We start from the raw sequence: 16,997 nt of genomic DNA, 5'->3' as shown, positions 1-16,997 counted from the left end.
AGAGATCTATAAGTACAAATGCTTGAGTAGAGTCTTGATCATATGATAACCCCTAAATATCGTAATAACTCTATAACCAAATCTGGAACACACATATTTCTAATCATGCGGTTGAGATTCAAACTTAGATTTACTTCATAAAAAAAGTGCAGGGGTAAAACTGTCATTTCCCTCATTTAATTTCTGAATTTCGCCAAATATCACGTAAAATGATAAAATGATAGGTTTATTGCATAGAATGATAGTTTTGAGATTCAAACTTAGATTTACTTCATAAAAAAAGCGCGGGAGTAAAACTGTCATTTCCCTCATTTAATTTCTGAATTTTGCCAAATATCTCGTAAAATGATAAAATGATATGTTTATTGCATAGAATGATAGTTTTGCCGGATAGAATGATACTCTGAGTTGATAAAATGATACTTTTGACTGACTGATAAAATGATAGGTTTATTGCATAAAATGATAGTTTTGCCGGATAGAATGATACTCTGAGTTGATAAAATGATACTTTTAGCTTATAAATGTTAGGTTTACTGCATAAAATGATAGTTTTGCCGGGTAGAATGATACTTTCAGCCGATAGAATGATAGTTTTGCCGGGTAGAATGATACTTTCAGCCGATAGAATGATAGGTATTTATGGTGTATAAAATGACATTTTTGTTTAATAAAATGATACTTTTACCTGATAAAATGATAATCTAAGCGGATAAAATGGCAGTAACCTTATAAAAATGATACTCTGAGTTGATAAAATGATATGTTTACTGCTTTGTAGGTTTGTATATTATGTATGGTGCCGATTATATTAGGTTTATTGCATAGAATGATAGTTTTTCCGGATAGAATAATACTCTGAGTTGATAAAATGATACTTTTGACTGACTGATAAAATGATATATGTTAGGTTTATTGCATAGAATGATAGTTTTGCCGGATAGAATGATACTCTGAGTTGATAAAATGATACTTTTGACTGACTGATAAAATGATAAAATGATAGGTTTATTGCATAGAATGATAGTTTTGCCGGATAGAATGATACTCTGAGTTGATAAAATGATACTTTTGACTGACTGATAAAATGATAAAATGTTAGGTTTATTGCATAGAATGATAGTTTTGCCGGATAGAATGATACTCTGAGTTGATAAAATGATACTTTTGACTGACTGATAAAATGATAGGTTTATTGCATAAAATGATAGTTTTGCCGGATAGAATGATACTCTGAGTTGATAAAATGATACTTTTAGCTTATAAATGTTAGGTTTACTGCATAAAATGATAGTTTTGCCGGGTAGAATGATACTTTCAGCCGATAGAATGATAGTTTTGCCGGGTAGAATGATACTTTCAGCCGATAGAATGATAGGTATTTATGGTGTATAAAATGACATTTTTGTTTAATAAAATGATACTTTTACCTGATAAAATGATAATCTAAGCGGATAAAATGGCAGTAACCTTATAAAAATGATACTCTGAGTTGATAAAATGATATGTTTACTGCTTTGTAGGTTTGTATATTATGTATGGTGCCGATTATATTAGGTTTATTGCATAGAATGATAGTTTTTCCGGATAGAATAATACTCTGAGTTGATAAAATGATACTTTTGACTGACTGATAAAATGATATATGTTAGGTTTATTGCATAGAATGATAGTTTTGCCGGATAGAATGATACTCTGAGTTGATAAAATGATACTTTTGACTGACTGATAAAATGATAAAATGATAGGTTTATTGCATAGAATGATAGTTTTGCCGGATAGAATGATACTCTGAGTTGATAAAATGATACTTTTGACTGACTGATAAAATGATAAAATGTTAGGTTTATTGCATAGAATGATAGTTTTGCCGGATAGAATGATACTCTGAGTTGATAAAATGATACTTTTGACTGACTGATAAAATGATAAAATGATAAAATGATATATGTTAGGTTTATTGCATAGAATGATAGTTTTGCCGGATAGAATGATACTATGAGTTGATAAAATGATACTTTTGACTGACTGATGAAATGATATATGTTAGGTTTATTGCATAGAATGATAGTTTTGCCGGATAGAATGATACTCTGAGTTGATAAAATGATACTTTTGACTGACTGATAAAATGATAAAATGAGCGAAATTCAGAAATTAAATGAGCGAAATTTGGATACGTAAATTTTATCATGAGCGAAATGACATATTTACCCCCGCGCTTTTTTTTATGAAGTAAATCTAAGTTTGAATCTAGACCACGTGATTTTAAAAATGTGTGGTCCAGATTTAGTTATAGGGTTATTACGGAAATTGGGGTTATCATTATAATGCACCCCTGCTTGCGTATATATTAATTTGAAACATGAAACATTAAACTAATTTCACTACCTTATAGTTCTAATAATTTATAATTTTATCTGTTCCACCTTAAACGATTCATATTTTTTTAGGGTGTCTCACCTAAACAAGGTCATGGAGTGTTTTTTTTAGCAAAATATAACACAGCTACTCTCTTTTAATTTATTATCTATCCTACTTTATTCTATTTTCACAACTCAACTTAACTCTCTAAACATCATTTTCTAAAATCTTATGGCCATATAAAACGTGTAGCTTATAGTGTGTTTTTGTAAAATAGCAATAATACATAAGTTGGCAATGCAAACGAGATTGGGCATATGTCCAATTCATAACTAATCTATATACATGTGCTCATCACATTCATAAATCTTCAGTTTTCTTTCTTGGATGAAAAAATGTCTCCATTAACCAATAAGTAACATAAATTGTAGTATTATATTATTAATAAAGTTTCATATAATCAGTTGTAAAAGTAAAAATATAGAAGGAAATAGTAAGAATAGGGTGAGTTATATTATATATGATCCTTATTTAGCGCAACAACTCTGTGTATAGTAAATGGTTCCATGTGTCCGGGATTCCTGCGAGGCACCAATGGGTGCAGTCCATGCCACCCAAGTTATTGTACTTGCTAGGGTGCCCATCCTTTCTCAACTGAGACAGAGTTGTGATGTCGAGCAATGAAACTGGCATCGATGTTGATGATGTTTTTCGATATAGAACCGATTTCAACACTTTTAACGCTAACGGCTCCCCGGCTGGATAAGTCGAACCCTCCAATGGAGTTGTTTCTCGAGAGCAGTCTTTCACTCCTCTCGCATTCCAATCTTCCCCACTGGGTTCAAACAAAGCATATTGTTTAGGACCATAAGCTATCATACTTAACTTTGATGAATATTTTGGACAATTAACCTTATATGAATAGAATGTAATCAAATGCAAACTCTATATAGTACAAACTTCAAACTATGAGTGAAAACGTTAGAAAATGTCAATAGATGACAAAACAACATCAACAGAAAATATCAACTCAGTGTCAACGGTTGACGCTGTGTTGACATCAAAATCTTGAAATTTTACACTATGTTGACACTGTGTTGAAGAGTTTGGAGTTTGTACAATACATAAAGTTTGTATTTTATCACTACTCTGAATAAGTATATGGGTTTGAGATTGGTTAATTACTTGTAATGCATAGGAGAGATCCCTTGGAAGAAAACTTTGGTTTTGGAAGGATTAAGATTTGAGTCAGCCCAATTTTTCCATGTGGTAAGACCTCTACGAAATGCTTCCATGCGGTCCATGTCTTTCACTATCTTTCCCTCACTTTCTATATAATCCCACCTGCAATTCAAACCACGCATTATATTTTAAGTTTTTTACTAAAAAAATGAAAAACGTTTGTGGTGAAAACTCAAGAGTTCAATATCTCTCGCCTTTCTCATTAATCAACACTAAAATACTTACCCAAATTATATATATAGTGTACCAATTTTGAAAATATGAAATCGGCACTTTTTATTATATAATCGGCATCTAATTTACTAAGACAAGCCAACTACACAATCTATAAATGAATGTTCATAACTTAACATATGTATGTAACACCCTTAAATTTTAAATTAATTGAATTAAATTATAAAGTAATTATTCTATTAGTGATATTATTCAATAGCAATAAAAAAGAAATAATATGGAAAATATATGACAATCTTTCACATGATTTCGAGCATGATTAGAAATAAATATACAATATTCAATAAAGATAAATTGATTAGGGTGTACTATCACTATTTATGATTATATTCCAGTAACTATTGTAAAGAAGGAATGAAATCTAGGACGCAAATCTTAGCATTAATTAGTGAAATAACAAGTACTTATTGATTAAAAAAAAAGAAGAACGTACGGTTGTTTAGGGCCTTTACGATACCACCATAGCCAGGTATTGAAGATCAAGACATCGGCCTGCTTCCATGTGTTTCCGTCCTTAATCGAATCGAGCTTCAAAATTCGACCGATTTTCTCATTTTCGATGTCTACCAAATAATGCGAAAGGAGAATTGAAATCGTAATTCCATGCGCCTACATGTTCAAACCACATGAACGATTGTGATCCATACAGAAAATTGAATAATTTGCTAGTATATAGTTTGGTGGTGTCAAATTTAGTACATACCTCTAATTTAACATTGGTGACCAAGTTGTTCGGGGTCCGGCCACTTACGGCCTCGACAACCTGGGCCGGTGCACCGGCCTGATTAAGAAGGCAAATAAGTGATTGCCCATGGTTCTCACTCACTGAATCCCCGACAAACATAATATGGTTGCCCTTCATCCTTGCCAGAAAATCTCTGGCATCGAATCTATTAAAAAAAATTAAATAAATAAATCATAGTAATGCATAATCAAATATAAATCTCGAAAGAAATGAAGGCGTACCTAGGCAAGTTGCAGGCATTGGGCTGCCATCTGTACTTGAGAAACTGGTGGTCGGGGCGGCCGTATTTGAGGCAGTTGAATTGGCCGCGAATGGCAGAGCATTTTGAGGAATCGAAGAGCGGGAAGGACTCATCATAAACCCATTTTCCTTCATAAATGTTGCATTTTTTCAGCTCAACAAATGACTCGTTGATAGATGCACTCAGGCACCCTGAAACCATGCACACAAACACAACAAACACAATGTTTTTCAGTTTCATAATCTTCATTTCTTTTCTTGCCCTCTCTCTGTTTTTTCTCCTGCGTTATATAAAACTGGGGCCTCATAAATGCTCATAAATGGAGGTCCAATATTACACAAAATATTACTGGGAATTTTTTCTTTGTTTCTATTTTGACTACTTTTTCAGTAAATATTACCTTAGTACAAAATTTAGTGCTACTTTTTCTGTAAATATGATCTTAGTACAAAATTTAGGGCATTAGATTTTATGAAATGTGATTCACCGAGTTGCCAAATTTTTGTTTTGGAAAATTATACTCCTCTTCTATCCACACGAAAAATAGTCACAAGAGATGCATATTTTAATGTTCAATTTGTTAAAAAATGAGAGACAAAGAGAACATATGGTTAGTTTATGAGAGAAAGGGAAAAATGGTTGACCTGATGGGCCACATACATAATCTTTAAATAAATAGGTACACAAGGATAATAATTTGTGAAAAAAAATCAATGAATATACAAAGACTACTTTTAATGGATGAACAAAAAAAATAGAATTAAATTTCGTATATAGTATTATATTTTAAATTAAAAAAATGTATTAATTGGAATTCATTGAATCTCAACTATGGAATTGCGCATTAGGGAAATTTTGGGGAGATTTACAATTATTTATGGAGTGAAATATTGACATAATCCTTTGACTATTACTTATAATTTTGTATTATTAATTTCATTTAATTTTATAAAATAAAGTTTAGATTTTAGATTTTAATTATTAATATATTATTAAAATGGAACAATTAAAACAATATTGGAGCATTAACTAAAGTTATTGATTTAGGTATATCTACTAGGAAAAGCCTTGGATGGTAGGACATATATAATCAAAATTTTATTGAAAAATTAAATAACCATTTAAATAGAAATCGGTCTTTTTCGCTATTAGCAAATAATACAACAATGCATCCACATCATTATGACAGCTAAGAATGTTTTTATATAAAATTTAATGATTTCAATTAATATCAATTATTTTATTTTTATAATTTATAACAGTTTAAAATTTAAAATCTAATGTGAATACGGATGTCGACATCGATTACTATGTCTTATCCGAGGATTGATGGCTGAAGACGACAACGACGAGAAGGAAGTTCTATTCCATTTTTTCCCCACTTGTATAGATACTCCACCTTTCATTTTAATTTACACTTTGATATATTTTTGAAAAACCTCCTTAGAGAGACTTCCTCCCTATTGGTAGGGGGGATGTTATCTAAAAAATCTAGAGCAATGAATATGATTTCATTGTGCATTAGTCATTGTGGAAACATGGTGAAGTTGTCTAGAATTGTCCTAATTTATTTGGTGAAGGTTATTTGGTTTCATTGAAGATTATCTATTTAAACACTTTTCTTCCCATTTCTAGTCTTTTATGATTTACATGTGTATAAGTGTAGCCCGAATCCGTGAACTAACTCGAATAGGAGACTTATTTAAAGGATCATAGTTGTAAATTTCAAACAAGATAAAGTCACAATCCAATTATCCTGCACCCGATTATCCAACAATCTTATTAGATGATAATAAATAAATTTGTTTTGTTAGAGCATTTCCAAGGAACGAGGTAAACAGAGAGGTGGATAGAAATAACTATCGTATTTACATCTTCTTCATAAAAAGTCCTCCGGTAGAAAGGGTATTTGAGAAGGTAATATATTTTCTTCAATTTTAAAGAGATATATACTTACCTCTTCTCCACGCAAAACTTATACTCCCTATGTCCCATTAAATATGAAACATTTTCCTAATCTAGAGCAATGAATATGATTTCATTGTGCATTAGTCATTGTGGAAGCATGGTGAAGTTGTCAAGAATTGTCCTAATTTATTTGGTGAAGGTTATTTGGTTTCATGGAAGATTGTCTATTTAAACACTTTTCTTCCCATTTCTAGTCTTTTATGATTTACATGTGTATAAGTGTAGCCCGAATCCGTGAACTAACTCGAATAGGAGACTTATTTAAAGGATCATAGTTGTAAATTTCAAACAAGATAAAGTCACAATCCAATTATCCTGCACCCGATTATCCAACAATCTTATTAGAGGATAATAAATAAATTTGTTTAGTTAGAGCATTTCCAAGGAACGAGGTAAACAGAGAGGTGGATAGAAATAACTATCGTATTTACATCTTCTTCATAAAAAGTCCTCCGGTAGAAAGGGTATTTGAGAAGGTAATATATTTTCTTCAATTTTAAAGAGATATATACATACCTCTTCTCCACGCAAAACTTATACTCCCTATGTCCCATTAAATATGAAACATTTTCCTAATCTAGAGCAATGAATATGATTTCATTGTGCATTAGTCATTGTGGAAGCATGGTGAAGTTGTCAAGAATTGTCCTAATTTATTTGGTGAAGGTTATTTGGTTTCATTGAAGATTATCTATTTAAACATTTTTCTTCCCATTTCTAGTCTTTTATGATTTACATGTGTATAAGTGTAGCCCGAATCCGTGAACTAACTCGAATAGGAGACTTATTTAAAGGATCATAGTTGTAAATTTCAAACAAGATAAAGTCACAATCTAATTATCCTGCACCCGATTATCCAGCAATCTGATTAGAGGATAATAAATAAATTTGTTTTGTTAGAGCATTTCCAAGGAACGAGGTAAACAGAGAGGTGGATAGAAATAACTATCGTATTTACATCTTCTTCATAAAAAGTCCTCCGGTAGAAAGGGTATTTGAGAAGGTAATATATTTTCTTCAATTTTAAAGAGATATATACTTACCTCTTCTCCACGCAAAACTTATACTCCCTATGTCCCATTAAATATGAAGCATTTTCCTAATCTAGAGCAATGAATATGATTTCATTGTGCATTAGTCATTGTGGAAGCATGGTGAAGTTGTCAAGAATTGTCCTAATTTATTTGGTGAAGGTTATTTGGTTTCATTGAAGATTGTCTATTTAAACACTTTTCTTCCCATTTCTAGTCTTTTATGATTTACATGTGTATAAGTGTAGCCCGAATCCGTGAACTAACTCGAATAGGAGACTTATTTAAAGGATCATAGTTGTAAATTTCAAACAAGACAAAGTCACAATCCAATTATCCTGCACCCGATTATCCAACAATCTTATTAGAGGATAATAAATAAATTTGTTTAGTTAGAGCATTTCCAAGGAACGAGGTAAACAGAGAGGTGGATAGAAATAACTATCGTCTTTACATCTTCTTCATAAAAAGTCTTCCGGTAGAAAGGGTATTTGAGAAGGTAATATATTTTCTTCAATTTTAAAGAGATATATACTTACCTCTTCTCCACGCAAAACTTATACTCCCTATGTCCCATTAAATATGAAACATTTTCCTAATCTAGAGCAATGAATATGATTTCATTGTGCATTAGTCATTGTGGAAGCATGGTGAAGTTGTCAAGAATTGTCCTAATTTATTTGGTGAAGGTTATTTGGTTTCATTGAAGATTATCTATTTAAACACTTTTCTTCCCATTTCTAGTCTTTTATGATTTACATGTGTATAAGTGTAGCCCGAATCCGTGAACTAACTCGAATAGGAGACTTATTTAAAGGATCATAGTTGTAAATTTCAAACAAGATAAAGTCACAATCTAATTATCCTGCACCCGATTATCCAACAATCTGATTAGAGGATAATAAATAAATTTGTTTTGTTAGAGCATTTCCAAGGAACGAGGTAAACAGAGAGGTGGATAGAAATAACTATCGTATTTACATCTTCTTCATAAAAAGTCCTTCGGTAGAAAGGGTATTTGAGAAGGTAATATATTTTCTTCAATTTTAAAGAGATATATACTTACCTCTTCTCCACGCAAAACTTATACTCCCTATGTCCCATTAAATATGAAGCATTTTCCTAATCTAGAGCAATGAATATGATTTCATTGTGCATTAGTCATTGTGGAAGCATGGTGTAGTTGTCAAGAATTGTCCTAATTTATTTGGTGAAGGTTATTTGGTTTCATTGAAGATTGTCTATTTAAACACTTTTCTTCCCATTTCTAGTCTTTTATGATTTACATGTGTATAAGTGTAGCCCGAATCCGTGAACTAACTCGAATAGGAGACTTATTTAAAGGATCATAGTTGTAAATTTCAAACAAGACAAAGTCACAATCCAATTATCCTGCACCCGATTATCCAACAATCTTATTAGAGGATAATAAATAAATTTGTTTTGTTAGAGCATTTCCAAGGAACGAGGTAAACAGAGAGGTGGATAGAAATAACTATCGTATTTACATCTTCTTCATAAAAAGTCTTCCGGTAGAAAGGGTATTTGAGAAGGTAATATATTTTCTTCAATTTTAAAGAGATATATACTTACCTCTTCTCCACGCAAAACTTATACTCCCTATGTCCCATTAAATATGAAACATTTTCCTAATCTAGAGCAATGAATATGATTTCATTGTGCATTAGTCATTGTGGAAGCATGGTGAAGTTGTCAAGAATTGTCCTAATTTATTTGGTGAAGGTTATTTGGTTTCATTGAAGATTATCTATTTAAACACTTTTCTTCCCATTTCTAGTCTTTTATGATTTACATGTGTATAAGTGTAGCCCGAATCCGTGAACTAACTCGAATAGGAGACTTATTTAAAGGATCATAGTTGTAAATTTCAAACAAGATAAAGTCACAATCTAATTATCCTGCACCCGATTATCCAACAATCTGATTAGAGGATAATAAATAAATTTGTTTTGTTAGAGCATTTCCAAGGAACGAGGTAAACAGAGAGGTGGATAGAAATAACTATCGTATTTACATCTTCTTCATAAAAAGTCCTCCGGTAGAAAGGGTATTTGAGAAGGTAATATATTTTCTTCAATTTTAAAGAGATATATACTTACCTCTTATCCACGCAAAACTTATACTCCCTATGTCCCATTAAATATGAAACATTTTCCTAATCTAGAGCAATGAATATGATTTCATTGTGCATTAGTCATTGTGGAAGCATGGTGAAGTTGTCAAGAATTGTCCTAATTTATTTGGTGAAGGTTATTTGGTTTCATTGAAGATTGTCTATTTAAACACTTTTCTTCCCATTTCTAGTCTTTTATGATTTACATGTGTATAAGTGTAGCCCGAATCCGTGAACTAACTCGAATAGGAGACTTATTTAAAGGATCATTGTTGTAAATTTCAAACAAGACAAAGTCACAATCCAATTATCCTGCACCTGATTATCCAACAATCTTATTAGAGGATAATAAATAAATTTGTTTTGTTAGAGCATTTCCAAGGAACGAGGTAAACAGAGAGGTGGATAGAAATAACTATCGTATTTACATCTTCTTCATAAAAAGTCCTCCGGTAGAAAGGGTATTTGAGAAGGTAATATATTTTCTTCAATTTTAAAGAGATATATACTTACCTCTTCTCCACGCAAAACTTATACTCCCTATGTCCCATTAAATATGAAACATTTTCCTAATCTAGAGCAATGAATATGATTTCATTGTGCATTAGTCATTGTGGAAGCATGGTGAAGTTGTCAAGAATTGTCCTAATTTATTTGGTGAAGGTTATTTGGTTTCATTGAAGATTATCTATTTAAACACTTTTCTTCCCATTTCTAGTCTTTTATGATTTACATGTGTATAAGTGTAGCCCGAATCCGTGAACTAACTCGAATAGGAGACTTATTTAAAGGATCATAGTTGTAAATTTCAAACAAGATAAAGTCACAATCCAATTATCCTGCACCCGATTATCCAACAATCTTATTAGAGGATAATAAATAAATTTGTTTAGTTAGAGCATTTCCAAGGAACGAGGTAAACAGAGAGGTGGATAGAAATAACTATCGTATTTACATCTTCTTCATAAAAAGTCCTCCGGTAGAAAGGGTATTTGAGAAGGTAATATATTTTCTTCAATTTTAAAGAGATATATACTTACCTCTTCTCCACGCAAAACTTATACTCCCTATGTCCCATTAAATATGAAACATTTTCCTAATCTAGAGCAATGAATATGATTTCATTGTGCATTAGTCATTGTGGAAGCATGGTGAAGTTGTCAAGAATTGTCCTAATTTATTTGGTGAAGGTTATTTGGTTTCATTGAAGATTATCTATTTAAACACTTTTCTTCCCATTTCTAGTCTTTTATGATTTACATGTGTATAAGTGTAGCCCGAATCCGTGAACTAACTCGAATAGGAGACTTATTTAAAGGATCATAGTTGTAAATTTCAAACAAGATAAAGTCACAATCTAATTATCCTGCACCCGATTATCCAACAATCTGATTAGAGGATAATAAATAAATTTGTTTTGTTAGAGCATTTCCAAGGAACGAGGTAAACAGAGAGGTGGATAGAAATAACTATCGTATTTACATCTTCTTCATAAAAAGTCCTCCGGTAGAAAGGGTATTTGAGAAGGTAATATATTTTCTTCAATTTTAAAGAGATATATACTTACCTCTTCTCCACGCAAAACTTATACTCCCTATGTCCCATTAAATATGAAACATTTTCCTAATCTAGAGCAATGAATATGATTTCATTGTGCATTAGTCATTGTGGAAGCATGGTGAAGTTGTCAAGAATTGTCCTAATTTATTTGGTGAAGGTTATTTGGTTTCATTGAAGATTATCTATTTAAACACTTTTCTTCCCATTTCTAGTCTTTTATGATTTACATGTGTATAAGTGTAGCCCGAATCCGTGAACTAACTCGAATAGGAGACTTATTTAAAGGATCATAGTTGTAAATTTCAAACAAGATAAAGTCACAATCCAATTATCCTGCACCCGATTATCCAACAATCTTATTAGAGGATAATAAATAAATATGTTTTGTTAGAGCATTTCCAAGGAACGAGGTAAACAGAGAGGTGGATAGAAATAACTATCGTATTTACATCTTCTTCATAAAAAGTCCTCCGGTAGAAAGGGTATTTGAGAAGGTAATATATTTTCTTCAATTTTAAAGAGATATATACTTACCTCTTCTCCACGCAAAACTTATACTCCCTATGTCCCATTAAATATGAAACCTTTTCTTTTCGGCACGAGATTTTATGTAGCGTTGTGTTGTGATTTAATGAAGAGAGAATAAAGTAAGAGAGAGGAAAAAATAGAGAGAGTGTTATTTCCATTTTAGGAAACGTTTCATTTTTAATAGGACAATCCAAAAAGAAAAACGTTCAATTTTAATGGGACAGAGAGAGTATATAACAATCATATTTGTATACATTGATTAATTTCTTCCCTTGGAGTTCACCACTTTTTAAAAATATATATTTACCTTTTTTGAAGAAGTAAATGAGAAATATACTTTCTCAATTTACCTAGTTTCCTTGGACATTAATTTATGGGATACTAAAATTTAATTCAAATTTTTGAGAAAATAATTACCCTATGTACTATTATTATAATAGGGGCTTTTGCATAATGATTAACACAAAATATCAAAAATTCGACCATATTATACTACATCCGTCCCCCAGAAAAGACAAGGTTATGAATGACATGTGTTTTAATGTATAATTGGTAAAGTAAGAAATTGATAGAAAAAAAGTAAGAGATCAAGGGATGGAAAAGGTATTGAAATGAGTGATAGAAGATTGTGGGTTCCATATTTAAAATGACGTGTACGGTTAGTATTGGTTGAAACTTTTCATTTTCAGGGTTGGTCTCATTTTGGCGGACACGTCAAAATGGTAAAACTAGTCTATTTGTTGTGAATAGGGGAATATGAACGGAAAAAAACCCATTGCCCATTATTCTACTTTATTTACCAACTCATTCAACACTCCAGTAATGATTTTCAGATCTCTTATTAACTCCATGTAATTCCACCATTGTACTTGGTGGATTAGACTGTGACGCCCCGAAATTTCGTTTCTTTCTTTCGAGATAAATCGGATTTATTAGCTTAATTAATTTCGTTTAGAAGGCGTGTGATCGTAGAATTTCCATTGTAATCCCGACTTTTGAAATTATAAGTGATCGATCTTGGAGAATAAGGAATAAGGAGTTACTCATGCAAAGGAAAATAGAATAAATTGGTACAATACTTTATGAGGAGGATTTACATATCTTGGAGAGATTAATGGAAAGAGACTACACAATCTTATTGAATCATGAGTGAGGTTTTGTATTACACAATAGTCACTTGTTGAAATACAAAAGTGGAAGCTACAACTTAGCATTCCAAAGATGCCAAACTAAAGCATTTGGATACTAGCACAATAGAGTAACTAAATCTAAGTGTGAGGATAAAAATCCTCATCTTTTCCTCATCTTCTCCTCTTCTCTCTCGATGTCCACCTCCATAAAACTCCAAAAAGGGGTAGCCCATAAACCTGCAAAGTTAGCACAAAATGAGGTTAGAGGGGCAAGCTCGAATGAGGATGGAGAGGAAGTAGGCTGATTTGTACAGCCAAGAGGGTGCCTTTTGTAGGCTGTGAGACCAGCCATTTTGTCACATCTCCAATTAACACCAAAGTAGAGATCAGAACAAATAAGCATAGTAGAATGAGCCCAATGTACATGCTCAAATTGGACATGAATCAGATCCTCTTTTCCCATCACCAAGGCTGAAAGTACAGCCAAGGAGAGCAGCCCCAAATATTCACCAAATGGTATGAAGAGCACAATCACAAGACTCAAAAAGGGAGCCATGTATGCAACCCCAAAATAGGAGGCTTTGTCCCCAAGTCTCAGTCACAAACAACCAAGAGCCGAGGCTATATAAAAAGCCCTCCTCACTCCTTTTTCTCCCCACACTTTAGGCACCAAGGATTCGCATAGCATAAGGAGGGCAGCAAGGGGAAGGAGCAGGGAGTGAGGCCGGGCAAGGATCGACACAAGCGGTAGTCATAACCGAGAGGTAATTCCCTCAACACCCTCCCTTGCATCATGTAGAGCAATCACAGTAGGTAACCAAGAACAAGAACTCAAGGGGACTTAGAACTAGCCTCAACAAATCAGTAAGGGATTTTGCATCACAATTAGCCAAGTAACAATGAAATCCAGTAGCCTAAAAATTAGAACAAACTCTCCCCAACAAGATCACAACTTGAGAGAACAACATAGTCAAAACCCAGCAATGAATCAATGCTGCCATAACTCTATGTTCGAAATAAATAATGGAATAGTGAAAGGGGAATAAGGGTATCCACTATGGGACCGCCGCGCCTATAGCCCCGGCGGGGGCGATCCCGGGGCGGATTATAGTGTAGGCGACGTCCGCCCCGGGGCGGACGGTCATTCGGCGAAACCGGGGCGAGGACGCGCCGGTCGGCCTTTCGCCGCGCTTATAGGCGCGCCGGCCATAGTGCACCGGCGGTCCTCGAAATTTGTTTTTTTTAAAATTACCTCTATAAATACCACTCCTCTACCACCCACTTTTTCACCATTTTCACACACTCTCCCTTCATTCACTATCTACACTTTCACTCTCTAAAAATGCACGGTGGAGACGACGAATCACCCGGCTCGCAGAAATCGGGCTATGGCGGCAATCCTTCACAGCCGTCGGGATACGGGGGCTATCCTTCTCAGCCGTCGGGGTATGGCAGCTATCCTTCTCAACAGTCAGGATATGGCGGGTCTCCGTCCCAGCCATGGATTTGGAGTCAAACTCCCCCGCCGTGGGCATCGAGTCCAAACCTTCCACCATCTCAGTCGTGGAGGTCTTCTCCAACGCCCCCACCTTTTCAGCGGAATCTGAGTCGCTCGGTGTTTGGAGATTATAGACCCAACCTCGACACGCTTAACCAACCGTGTCCGGAGTCCCCTTTCCTATCCAGCCAATCTCCTTACACTGAAGCAGATCAAGACACACTGGATACCATGATGGGGCTGCTCAGTTCCTGCGTCCCGGATACGCCTGCAGCCCGGGTGGAAACACCCGTTCCGACCCGAAGCAGTGCCGGGGGCGGTGGCGGTAGGGGCGGCGGCCGCAATGGCGGTGGCGGTGGCTCGGGCAGCGGCGTCGGCAGTGGCAGTGGCGGTGGCGAGGGCTCCAAACGGGGCAAGCTCTATACCAGAGCAGAGTCCATTGCCGTGGCGAGGGCATGGGATGCCATCACATCGGACCCCATAGTGGGCACCGATCAGACTGAGGGGAGCTTTTGGTGGCGCGTCCTGATGGCATACGACGAGTTCAAACCTGCCGGCACCCGAGAGCGCGACCCAAAACATATCTGCAAAAAGTGGTCTAGGATTCTAGTGGCTACCAAGCGGTTCGCGTGCATATACAAGAACAACCTTCTGCATGCTGAGAGTGGCCGAAGCGCAGCAGACGTGAAGGCCCTAAATATAACATGGAGGGCTGGCCGAAGAACTTTGTGCACAAGGGTCGTGAGCCATCCCAGGGGGTTGGCCGGCTATGGTGTCCGTGCAAGGTGTCCACCTTCTCGGTACACAACTTACAGATATGGTATGAAGTTGAAGAACTTAGTCTGCAGACGAACTTTAAGCTCACAAAGAATTTAGTAAGCTCGGGCCTTTTTAAGAAAACCCCCGTGTATTACTATTGATAGATGACAACTATATAATGTATGTTTTGCTTTTCGGAACGTGTCCACTGAGTACTCTTGTACTCAACCCTGCATGTATTTCTAAATGTGCAGGTTGAACGTCAAGAGGAAGGAGTATTGATCGGAGTCGATGTTATTAATTAATCAAGTGGATATTTCGATGATTCGTGTCTTCATACACGAAGTCGTTTAGTAAGGACTTATTCCGTTGTACTTTTGTTAAGTGAGAATTTCCAAGTCTCACCATCAAACTCTGATTTAGTTGATGAGATGATTATTCTATTTCTGAGACCATGTAATTGAATACTTGGCTTCTATTTTATGGTATCAATCGATTTGACCTTTTCGGCAAGTTCCTTGAGTTCTACCCTTTTCTTTCTTCGTTTCCTTAATCCCTCTTATTAGTCGCGGATTACTCGTCTTCGCTATCCTTAGCGAAATGCGGTCGTGACATAGACCTAGGTGTAGTTACTTAAAAATGCAAATTGAAGTGTTTGACATAGTCAAATATGTAGTGAGATAGGTATGCTGGTCTATAAGGATAATAATGGTCTATAAGGATAACTACGATAAGATCTTCTGATATGCGGCCAATATTAATTTAACACATGATGTCAAATCGTTTTGCAAAAATGTTAACCGTGGGTATTATTGGAAACCAAATTTTATTTGTTAAAATTTACATTTACTCCCTCCGTCCCCAAAGAATATGCACTTTGGGTTGTCATGTCATTAGAGAGAGAAGACTTTCCAAAATTAGAAAGTGCATATTCTTGTGGGACGGACTAAAAAGGAAAGAGTGCATATTCTTGAGGGACGGGGGAGTATGAAATATCTCAAACTTGGAATTCATATAAGTATCTTATTTAAATTATTTTTTTCAGCAACATATATTAAATTAAAGATAATTTTATAAGGATTTTAATGAAATCCCCCATTGTATATGTTCGGAAAATAAAATTTGATTCTAATATTTGTTGGAATTTTAATATATTTCGTTAATCAGTGCATGTCGACGTTAATGATAAAATGTCTATATGATATGTAGGGATCAGATCATTCGGAATTCACTAATTACCGGGACCTCTGTTCCGATACACTGCTACTGAGATGGCTAATCTCAGAGTTACAAGCTGAAATACAAAAGATTGATTACAGTAGGAAAACCTAAGTACAATCTAACTAACTAAGTATTGGTTACAACCGGAACCCTTAAAGGTGCGAAACCCCTACGTTGCAAATGGGTACTTAAAAGGAAATTTAAGGCCGATGGAACAGTGGATAAGTATAAAGTCCAACTAGTAGTAAAGGGTTTTAAACAAATGGAAGAACATGACTTCTTTGATAACTATTCACCTGTAACAAGGATTACATCTATCCGAGTGCTTCTCGCTATTGCTGC

At 34.5% G+C, this 16,997-nt stretch overlaps 1 protein-coding gene across 1 annotated transcript; it reads right to left on the bottom strand.

Moving 5' to 3' along the window:
- Nucleotides 1-2,855: 2,855 nt before the first annotated feature.
- LOC121770143 (protein trichome birefringence-like 38) lies at nucleotides 2,856-5,098 on the bottom strand. Its single transcript, XM_042166937.1, has 5 exons — nucleotides 4,807-5,098; nucleotides 4,544-4,730; nucleotides 4,274-4,449; nucleotides 3,550-3,708; nucleotides 2,856-3,199 (listed from the first exon to the last, which is right to left on the bottom strand). Exons 1-5 carry the CDS (start codon nucleotides 5,073-5,075, stop codon nucleotides 2,896-2,898), a joined length of 1,095 nt encoding a protein of 364 aa, XP_042022871.1. The 5' UTR covers nucleotides 5,076-5,098; the 3' UTR covers nucleotides 2,856-2,895.
- Nucleotides 5,099-16,997: the final 11,899 nt, after the last annotated feature.

Source organism: Salvia splendens, chromosome 2 (genome assembly GCF_004379255.2).
Source record: "Salvia splendens isolate huo1 chromosome 2, SspV2, whole genome shotgun sequence".
NCBI classification, from domain to species: domain Eukaryota; kingdom Viridiplantae; phylum Streptophyta; class Magnoliopsida; order Lamiales; family Lamiaceae; genus Salvia; species Salvia splendens.
This window is presented reverse-complemented; position numbering and strand designations above follow the sequence as displayed.